The sequence below is a fragment of the Barbus barbus genome, assembly GCF_936440315.1.
Source record: "Barbus barbus genome assembly, chromosome: 19".
NCBI lineage: Eukaryota > Metazoa > Chordata > Actinopteri > Cypriniformes > Cyprinidae > Barbus > Barbus barbus.
The window spans coordinates 947,239-958,877 of record NC_136747.1 but is presented as its reverse complement, the minus strand read 5'-3'; the positions used below and the strand labels follow the sequence as shown (position 1 = coordinate 958,877).

General features: G+C 40.2%; 1 protein-coding gene across 1 annotated transcript; it reads right to left on the bottom strand.

Moving 5' to 3' along the window:
- Positions 1-305: 305 nt before the first annotated feature.
- LOC306885353 (E3 ubiquitin-protein ligase RING2-A-like) lies at positions 306-10,549 on the bottom strand. The gene is made up of 7 exons (XM_079441808.1): positions 10,389-10,549; positions 9,996-10,089; positions 9,104-9,264; positions 8,803-9,018; positions 6,720-6,950; positions 2,574-2,739; positions 306-2,499 (listed from the first exon to the last, which is right to left on the bottom strand). The coding sequence occupies exons 2-7, from the start codon at positions 10,074-10,076 to the stop codon at positions 2,344-2,346; spliced, it is 1,011 nt and encodes a 336-aa protein (XP_079297934.1). The 5' UTR covers positions 10,077-10,089; positions 10,389-10,549; the 3' UTR covers positions 306-2,343.
- Positions 10,550-11,639: the final 1,090 nt, after the last annotated feature.

Here is an 11,639-nt window from a genome sequence, read left to right as displayed (position 1 = left end):
ATGTGGTGGTATTTTTTCTTGTGAACAATGTAAGTGATGTTTTTTTTTTTACGTTTTATCATTTTTCAATCAAGTCCACTTTTTTGTGTGTGTGTGTGTGTGTGTGGGTGGGGGGGTTACGTATCAACAACTGCCATACAAGTCACAGCTTCATACAATTCTGAAGTAGCAGCGATTTTTTTTTAATTTCCAAACTTTTTTTTTTTTTCAGTCGAAAATTACCGAAGGGCACCAGAGGGTTAAGGGCATCATCAGTCATACGCCTGAGCTTCAAGACTCCAGATGTGTCCAGTTCAACAGTCTCGTACAGTATAAATGTGTCCATCTTTATTAATGAAAAAGATGCAATAAGGCAGTTTTTCAAGGTGTGGGTGAATATGTACAAAAACTAGTTGGAAAAGTAACAATGAAAATGACCATTTTAACAAGTACATACAGTTATTACCCTGAATTCTGGATCATTTCTCTTCCTCTGATTTCAGTTCTATGGAAGCTTGTTTCCACCACTGGATTTGAAAAAAAGTTGCAGTTCCTTTTCTTTTGTAGTGGAAACAAGCTTCCATTCAATTCAGATTCATGAATGTGACCACCTTAAAAAACAAAACAAATAAAGCAACATTCTCACGAGGGCGTCCGTTTCTCTGTCATTTCTAACCAGAGGTAGCCTGGGGTATTTGGACAAACCTGTACAACAGAAGTTATGACCTTAATATTAGGGTTGTCAATAGATTCAAATAATTAATTAGCTACTTATTTATTCATTTGAATAAAATGAATAAATAATTAGTCTCATGATTATTGCAGTCACTTCCAATTAAACGGTTAGCTGTCTTCTGTCAACCCAAGAGGCAGGAGAAAAGCCCAGTGATGGTGAAAACAAGCATATAAATCACCGAACAAATAAATGAAATACATTATAAACCAACAAGCACAGAAAACAACACAAAGCATGATTGCTACTGAGAATCTGCAGATGTTTCCATAGACTCTGTACACACATGGCATTTCACTAGTATAAGCTGAGATTATAACAGCTAATATAACAGCTGCAGAGGACTTGCAGAGTTTAGGGCCTGTCCCAAAACCCACAGGTGCAGTCCATACAGACCACCTCCCTGTTTACATGAAGATGTGTGAAGAACTTCTACGACCCGATGGGACACAAACTGATTTATTTACACATTTAGATTTTCAACACTTTACTCTTTAAAATAAACCGAGAAATGTCTGTCCGGTAGTCCATGAGTGACAGGCAAGGAAATTGAATAGTGGTGCTATTAAGCAGTGATAAAAAGCCATTGCAATTGTTTTACAAAATCTCTGAAATGTGAAATACCTTACATTTTACTACCAAATTATAATACCCAATTAATTAAAATTAGACTGGAAAGTTTCAATGATTTCAGGGTACGCATATTCCTGAACATGATGCATGATGGGACACCACTCCAGTGCAGTATTAGCGAGAGAGTGGGTGTAGTGTGTGTCAAGGCATTATTCAGAGCCTGGACCGTCTTGTGCTCTCAAGTGTGGGAACTGAGACTGGCTTTTATTTGACACAAATGTACGGTTAAAGGGATGGTTCAACCAAAAATTTAAATTCTGTCATTAGTTCCTCACCCTCATGTCTTTCCAAACCCGTAAGACCTTCGTTCATCTTTGTAACACAAACTAAGATATCTCTGATGCAATCCGAGAGCTCTCCGACTCTCCATATACAGCATCACAACTGTAATGTTCTCAGGTCCAGATACGTAGCAAGGACATCGGTAACAGTCCATGTGACATCAGGGGTTCAACCGTAATTTTATGAAGCTACGAGAATACTTTTTGTGCGCAAAGAAAACAATAACAACAATTCATTCACTTCTTCTCCTCGAGTTACCATCTTCCACCGTTTTGGGTAAAGCATGGGTATGGATTGTGATACTCTCCAAAACGGCAGTAACTCGGAGGAGAAGAATTGTTGAATAAAGTCGTTATTTTTGTTTTCTTTGCACACAAAAAGTATTCTCGTAGTTTTGTTAAATTACGGTTGAACCCTGATGTCACATGGACTGTTACCGATGTCCTTGTTATGTTTCTGGGTCTGGGAACATGGCAGTTGCATTGCTGTCTATGCAGGATCAGAGAGCTCTCAGAAGGCATCAAAAATATCTTAATGTGTGTTCCGAAGATGAACGAAGATCTTACGGGTTTGGAACGGCATGAGGGTGAGTAATTAATGACAGAATTTTCATTTTTGGGTGAACTAACCCTTTAAGCCGACCTGGGCTTTACTGCAGGAGCTACTGACTGACTGAACCTGTGCTGACCTCAGTAGAGCCGGACAGAAAGAGTCTTTTAGGCTACAGCTGATTTCCCTGGGCTCTCATCGTCCATCTGTGGCAGCGGAGGCGTCTGGTTCTGGTCTGTAGGAGCGTAGAAGAGCTCCAGAGGCTTGCAGAGCTTCCAGAACTTCTGGTTGACCAGCTCCAGCGTCAGCGAGCCGTTCAGTGTCTGAAAGACAGAGAGGATGAGGACAGGGCAAGGCAGCCTGGGATTGCTCTGACCGTAGCAGCGCTTAGACTCACGGTGAACTGTCCGGCCGCTGTGCTGATGTAGATGGTGAACTGCTTCTCGCTGACTTGCCGCAGAGCTCCCTCCGGGGCGTCGCTCGAACCCTCCTCCAGAGCCACGCGCAGAGCCAGGTACTTCGACAGGTGGTCCACCGTGGCTTTGGCTGTGGTTTTGACGTATCTGTGAGCAGAAGGGAGAAAGGTACATTCCCATCCGTAAAGCTTTAGGAGTGACTGATGCGTGTTAAATCAGGTACTGACATGTTCTCAGATCTCATCCTGGCCTTAAAGTGGGTAGCTAAATGTGATATATCTGTTATGACAACTCTCAGAGGGACTGGCATGGTAATGTACATCACAATGTTATATGTGACCCTGGACCACAAAACCAGTCATAATGGTCAAATTTTCGAAATTGAATGCTGAATAAATAATCTTTCCATTGATGTATGGTTTGTTATGATAGGACAATATTTGTCTGAGATACAACTATTTGAAAATCTGGAATCTGAGGGTGCAAAAAAATCAAAATATTGAGAAAATCTCCTTTAAAGTTGTTCAAATGAAGTTCTTAGCAATGCATATTACTAATCAAAAATGAAGTTTTGATATATTTACAGTAGGAAATGTACTAAATATCTTCATGGAACATGATCTTTACTTAATATCCTCATGATTTTTGGCATAAAAGAATCATCAATAATTTTGACCCATACAATATGTTCTTGGCTATTGCTACAAATACAATCCAGCGACTTAAGACTGCTTTTGTGCTCCAGGGTCACACATTTGGTCTTGGAGGAATAGATCTGCTACGCTGTTGCTACTGCTGAAATACATCCACAACATGCTGCTGTGAGCATGTAAGAAATACTGCTGCTGCACATATAACATGAATAACCCCCATAGTGTACATGATCACCCCGTAGCAGAGCTATACAGGTGGAGGGTTTCTGGAGTGCACTGCAACTGCTACCACAAGCATTAGCCAAGTATTTGAATGTTGAGCAGCGAGCTCATTGGCTACCGATACAGGAGAGAACCAATCAGCGGTGACATGTGATGAAGTCATTATGTCATACTGAGTTAGATCTATCGGACTGCACCATCTAGAGTTTCATGCCAGAACTTTGTATTTCAGCATTACTATGCTCTGTCAATTTATTGATTGATTGATTGATTAACTTTATTAATCCCAAAGGGAAATTCACATGTCAATTTATCCTGTAAAGACATGCTTTAAAGTTATCCTACAGCACTGAAGAATCAGCCTCAGTCACAGTTTGCTCATGCAGGGTTTGTGAAGGTAACTTTATGACTTTTATAAGGCCTTTTTAAGACCAAGTAAAGAAAGTTTAAGGAATAAATCGAATAGAAAACAATACACCAATATGGTCTCTAATGTCCTGTGTTAGCAACACTTCCAAGTAAAAATACAACTTCCAACAGATTGCCAGTAATTCAGAATTTATTTTACAAAAGAAAAAAAGAAAATAAGAAAAACAAAATAGCTTAAGGCTTGAATAGCTCTGCTTCCAACCACCAGAATGTGGAAATGACCTCACTGTACCTCAGTAATTTGTCTTGTTTTCCAGAGGAACATGTCTAAAGATTCTTAAATCAAGATACATTTACTGGAGAATAGGGATGTAACGATTCACTCAACTCACGATTCAATTCGATTCGCGATTTCACGATTCAATTTTCTCATGATTTTCAAAATGAGGCTGAAGACAAAACAGAGCTGCGCTTATGAACATTACTTTAATATGCATCGTTCAGAGGCAAGATGAAAAGAAAATACCACAAACTATTCTAAAGACAGTCCGCTCTGATTTAAGACTGTTTTAAAGTGATGGTTGATTGTGATTTCACTTTTTTAACGTTAGTTTTTAATGTTGCTGTTTGAGCATAAACAATATCCACAAAGTTACGACGCTGAACGTTCAATGCAAACTGAGATATTGTCTTTTAAAATGATGGCAGTTTAATGCATACAATTACGGCTCATAGGAACTACGAGCTACTTCCCAGGTTGGTGACATCACAAACCCTGAAATTAAAACACTGCATTTTAATCATCATCCAAACAAAGATGCAGCATGAGCAGTTTTTAATCTAAATTAGACAGTATAATTTAGAAATTTGAAGCAAAAACAGAATGGTCTGACTTTAGTTTTGTGAAACTACATAAAACATATCTGAAGGAAGCAGCAGACGAGCTAAATAAGAGTCACTCTCTGCCAGCAGGTGGTGCTTATGAACAGCAATGATAGTGTTTCCTTGATTACCGCTGCAAACAAAGCAGAGCTGAACTTACAGTGCCTTGCAAAAATATTCATACCCCTTCATTTTGTTTTCCCGTTTTATGTTGCTGCCTTGTTAAACTGCTTTAAATTACTTTTTTTTTTCCACATCAATCTACACTCCATACACTATAATGGTAGAGCGCAAAAAAAAAAAAGGGTTTTTAACATCTTCGCAAATTTATTAAAAATAAAAAAAAACTTAATTCCATTGCATAAGTACTCATACCCTTATCTGGGACAGTTGGAATTTAGCTCGGGAGCATTCATATTGCTTGTATGTTACTAGACTTTGAGTGAAGTTAGCCTGTGGGCAAATTCAATTGAATGGGTATGATTTGGAAAGGCACACACGTCTTAATAAAAGGTCTAACAGCTGAAAATGCATATCAGATAAAAAACCAAGCCCTCGGGTCAAAAGAACTGCCTGTAGAGCTCAGAAACAGGTTTGCGTCAAGCCACACATCTGGGGAAGAGTTCAGAAAAAAAATTCTGCTTCATTTAGGGTTCACAGCAGCATGTAGGATCTGTTACCCTTAATGGAAGAAGTTTGGAACAACCAGGACTCTTCATAGAGCTGTACTTCTGGCCAAACTGAGCAATTGATGGAGAAGGGCTTTAGTTAGAGTGGTGACGAAGAACCTGATGGTCACTCTAGTTGAGCTCCATGATCGTATGTGGAGATAGGAGAAACCTACAGAAGGACAAACATCACTGCAACACTCCACCAATCTGTGCTTTATGCTGGTGTGGCCAGATGCAATGCAATCCTCTCCTCAGTGAAGACACATGAAAACACACTTGGAATTTGCAGAAAAGCACCTAAAGGACCCTCAGACTGTGAGAAATAATATTATCTGGTCTGATGAACCTCAATTCTAAGCATCATGTTTGAAGGAAACCAGCTCTGCTCATCACTTGCAGAGTACCAACCCAAAGGTAAAGTGTGCTGGTAACAGCCTCATGCTGTGGAGCTGTTTTTCAGCGGCAGGGACTGAAGGACTCAGAGTAGAAGAAAAGTTCAATGAAAACCCAGTCATTCAGAACCTCAGACTGGGCAGAAGGTTCCCCTTCCAACAGGACACAGCAAGAGTGGCTTATAGACAACTCTGTGAATGTCCTTGAGTGGCCCAGCCACAGCCTGGACTAACCCAACCCTAATATATTTCTGGAGAAACCTGAAAATGTGCGTCTGCCCCCATCCAACCTGACAGAGCTTAAGAGGTGAAGAGGTGAGGAGAAGAATGGCAAATAATTGCCTAATTCTGATGAGCAAAGCTTGTCGCATCAAACAAAAAAGACTTGATGATTTAGCGCTAATCAAGGCTTTACTGACGAGATGCGCATGCAATATATCTCCCAGCCCTACTTCTGCAATGTACTTATTTCAGTTTTTTTATTTGTAATTGAATTTACAAACTTGTAGCAATTCTGTTTTTGCTTTGTCAATATGGTGTATGGAGTGTAGACTGATGTAGAAAAAATAATAATTTAAAGCAGTTAACATAAGGCAGCAACATAAAACGTGAAAAAAATGAAGGGGTATGAATACATTCGCAAGGCACTGTTTGAACAAAGCAGAGCTGCGTTTATGAACTCTACTATAATATGCATCGTTCAGAGGCAAGATGAAAAGAAAATAGCACGAAAACTTTTCTACAGTCAGTTCTCCTCAGAGATACATTCATATAAACTCCTACTCCAGTTGAATCGTCACATATTTGAATCGGTTTTCAACCGGCTAGCGTTTAATCGTTACATCCCTACTGCACCCCACAAACACAATCAAGCCTAGAAAAACAGCCGTCGAGCACCCCTTCAAGGGCTTGGTTAGTGTGAGGAAGGCCTGCTGTACCGTGTCTGGCTGTACTGTTGGCTGCTGACCAGCAGGGGGTGTGGGCAGAATATGAGCTCGATCTCGGAGCGCTGTGGAGCAGGAGTCTCGCCCCCGGAGTCGTCAGACGCTCTCGGAGCGTGGCTGGGGCCGGGCTCCGCGGCGCAGCCGGAGTCGTGCGAGACGTCGTCCTCGCCGCCGCTGAGCGTGGCGTTCTCGCTCTCCGCATGCAGCTTACGCACACGCTGAGCTCTGAGACACAGACCACAGAGAAGACCACTTCAGAAGCACTGAACTGACCACAGAGCGCTTACCTGCTTCACTTCTGAAGAGAGAGCTTACAAACATGTCTTACAGTTTCACAGTCGCTTGTGGACACATTTCTCAATACTAAAGTCACTTTTTCAAAACTCTTCCCACAGTTCTCCTAGCCACCTTTCAGCTCGACACAGCAGTTTGTTTCACATTCAAAACACTTGATTAACACCTCAAATAATGTCACTCTTTCATAACACTAGTAAACACACTTTATCACTCATAACACAACGACTTAAAACACTAACAACAGTTTTCCTCTGTAAAATGTCTTCACAAAACAAGAGTGACACTCTCTACTGTTTATAATACACTGTGGTATATCTTATATGCTAAATTATTCCTAAGTGTTCCCCTTTTGTATGGATGGTAATGGTAATGAGACTAACACTTGTGAAGATGTTCAGCTCCATGCAACTGCTTTGATAGTATTTGATTTTTTACATTCAGAGCATATTTCTGTATGATCTTGCTGTCGAAGTGTTGCACATTTCTGCCTTATACATTTTTGTACTGAGCTAGGTTTTGAACTCAAGTTTAAAACAGTATGTAAACGTGTGCAAATTGGCTTGTATAGTACATCAAGTTTTGCCGGTGTTTGTGTCAAAGTGAGAAAAGAATTAGACAGATGCCATCAATGAATGCATTTTGTGCCAAAGCAGTGATAAATGATTTACAGTTTAGCCCAGAGACAGATGTTGTGCTCGCTGTGTGAAGAGTTTTGGAAAAGTGATCCAAGTTTTGAGAAATGTGTCCAAGCGATCGTAAAAAACTGTTATTGTACAGCAAGGTGCAGAACGAAGGTAAACCCAGGTTAAAAAAGTACACTTCCATAATATACTTAAAGTGCTTTATTTTTGCACACTAATTGTGTATTAAATGCTTCTTTAGTACTTCTTAAGATCATCTAAGTGTACTCAACTGTGCTGTTTTGGGACACCATGAATATGCGCTAAAATGCACTTTTAACACATTATTGTCTCTGTATTTAAAACATGTATTTAGTCAGCACGTGTAGTACACTTGAACCCATATTTCATACACTAGAACACTCAAGTGTACAAAAAGTGCTGACATAAATACATTTTTAAATACTTTTTTTAAGACAATAGTGTGTTAAAAGTGCATTTTAGTTCATATTCATGGTGTCCCAAAATAGCACAGTTGAGTACACTTAGATGATTTTAAGTTTATCTTAAGAAGTACTGAAGAATCATTTTTAGTATATTAAGAACAAAATTATAGCGTAAAAATAGAGCAAAGTGCATTATGGAAGTGTACTTTTTTTAACCTGGGAAAAACGGTCACCAAAAACCCCTGACATCATAAGTGCATCTTAGAGTCAATGAATTCACTGCAAAAATGATTTTATTCCTTAGTATTTTTGTCTTGTTTTCTAGGATAAATATCTACAAATTCTTCCAGGATGCATTTACTTGACAAGTAAAATTAGTTAAGATATTATGTCTTGTTTTCTGAAAAATGATCAATTTTGTTCGTTTTTGTACAAATATCTGCCAATGGGGTAAAAAAAATCATCTTAATTCAAAAGCTAAACAAGATGATTTTTCTTACCCCACTGGCAGATATTTGTACAAAAACGAACAAAATTTATCATTTTTCAGAAAACAAGACATAATATCTTAACTAATTTTACTTGTCAAGTAAATGCATCCTGATTCATGAATTTGTAGATATTTATCCTAGAAAACAAGACAAAAATAATTTTTTGCAGTGAAACTATCAGCCCCTTCAGCACAGCGAGCCGAGGCCGAGGGCTGTGTTTGACCTGTGTCTGGCCTGCATGCGTAGCCCCTGCTCGATGCTGCTGCTCAGAGCCTCTCTGTTGTGCAGGCGGCTCAGCTGCTCCAGAACCTTGTCCTGATGCGCCTCGTACTCATCACGGCTCGGGTACATCTTAGAGATCAGGGCGTCGAAGTTAGGGTCGGCGCGCAGAGAGCGCTTGGACACCAGCTTCTTCCTGCAGGTGGGACACTCTTTATTCCTGCAGCAGAGAGAGAGAAGGGCAGCGCTGAGCGAGAGAGGTCTCGAGAGACTACAGGACTGAAGCCCTGGATCTGAGGCCTCACCCGGAGCGCAGAGCGGTCACGATGCACTGGGAGCAGAAGCGATGCAGACACTCTTTGGTGGTCATGGTGTTCTTCAGCATGTCCAGACAGATGGGACACATCAGCTCGCTGTGGAGGCTTCTGGGAGACACGGCGATCTCTGTGCTGTCCATGATGGCCTCCTGAAACAAGAGCGCACATATCGAGCTGATCTACACACTTACACACATCTCTAATACACCAATCCAGTGTTTGCAGACAGCGATGAGGTTTTATTTTGTGGGCGGAGCCTGTTTGGTGGCAGAAAATGACCGTTATAAAGTAGCAGTCTATGGAAGCCATGGAATAAAAGAATACAAAAGGTCATTTTGAGTTTATATTTCAAAATTATGGCTTTATTCTAGCAATTCCGAGATTATCTCTTACAATTCTGATAAGAAAAAACAACGGGTCAATCTCTCTTTTCCCCTCGGCTCAGAATCATGAGTTTATATCCAACACCTCTGCTTTTTTCCTCAAAATTGACAAAGTCACTGTTGTTGAGTTTGTGTGTGTGTGTGTGTGTGTGTGTGTGTGCATGTTTATGTGGATTATGAGGACACAAATTTATATAATGACATGGGTATGGCAGAGGTATTACAATATGAAGGTGGTTTATGAGGACACTGCCTATGTCCCCGTAATTCAAAAGGCTTAAATAACATACTAAATGGTGTTTTTTTGAAAATCTAAAGATGCACAAAGTCTCCTGTGAGGGCTAAGTTTAGGTGTAGGGTTGGTGTAGGGCAATAGCACACACAGTTTGTTCAGTATAAAAACCATTACGCCTATGGAGAGTCCCCATAAACCACAAAAACCAACATGTGTGTGTGTGTGTGTGTGTGTGTGAGAGAGTGTGCTATAGTGTGTGTACCTGTGGTGTTCGGTGGAGTTCGTACAAACTCAGCTCCCATGTCTTACTCAGGGTTTGAACACTGATTGGATTCGCCATCATGACTCACTGAGAACTGAAACAGAACACACACACACACACACACACACACACACACACACACTTCGTCAGATACTCACATTCACAACCTGAAATCCGTTTGAAACTAAACACGCACAAACATTCCTGGACGGAGTTCATGAAACAACCTTTACCACATAAACCCGTGTTTAACACATTTAATACACCAATGATCTGCATGTTTACATGGTAACGCTCCCTAAAACAACGACCACGGCTCCTTAAAGCACTACACTACAGCAGCGTTGTGTGATCCACTGAAGATCTGAGGAGAGAATAAAGAGCATCTCTCACTCGGGTTCAGACTGTCATCTGCTGCTCATCTTCCTCAGCACACGCCAGGAAACGTCCTACAATCCAAACATCCTCAAACCGGATGTTGTTGTCTGCGGAGTCACCCCTCACTTCCTGTCCGATGCACCCTGGCGATCAAGTGTAGAATTGCGCATGCGTGTTCCTATATTCATGTTTACAGCTTTTTTCAGCTGCTTACACACATTTTCAAAACTTTGCCTCTTTTTTTCAAAACTTTACACACAAATCCAAGAATTGCACACAAAATGCCTTTCAAGCACTGCATTCAAAATATCACAAACACACCTCAAAAGCAACACTTACGTTGCCATAATATTATATTGTTGGATATATACACACACAGTTCTTCAAAACTCTTCTTTCAGCAGCTCCTGACTGCATTTCTGTTCCAGACTGAAAGTGATTGGCAGAGAGATGCTGATAAATTCACAGTAAACACGAAAGCAAGATTGAAACCAAACTTCTCTGTGGTTGCGAATCAGTTTTACACCAAACACAATTAAAGAAGTAGATTGTTTGCATCCTTTGGTGCATTTCTCAGATCAGAATCCATGCTTCATCATCACATGTGCACATGATAACAGCAGTTGTGATTGCTCGGGTATATTCATGCTGATTATGCACGTTTGTCTGCGGTTTCCTACATTATCAGTTACTATTGTCATGTTGCTCAGAATGTATTATATAGTTCTCTGTGCAATAGTCTTACTCCTCGAAACATCTAGTCATCGTATAGGTCAGTACATGCTAAAGGCAAAATACATCTAGCTGTCATAAACTGTCAAGCACAGTTTTTTACACATTATTATTAGTCTTTTTGTAAATTTGGCATGAATTGTGCAAGTGAATCTTGACTTTCACTAATGAAGAGAATATAGCTCAGCCAAGGATGAAGCAGTTGTCTGAAATAGCTCGTACAGCGCTGCATGCAAACACAAAGCTCTGCCTAACCTTATTCCTGTTTGCCTTTCTCATTTCATTATTTTCACCTTTGTGCTTATATATCTTTTCCTTTATCTCAACGATGTTGTAATGTGTGTTGTTGCCAGACCACCAGTGTAATGTGAATCCCATCTCTCTCTTTCAATCAATATCCCACATACAGTCAAGTGTAATTTGTACTTTTGAAATGGATATATGGCATACATAAGAAGCGCAGCCTTCTGCATTTCAGTACAGTAACTGTTGTCATAGTTTACATCAGGAACTACAGATTTTGAGTAAGTTACA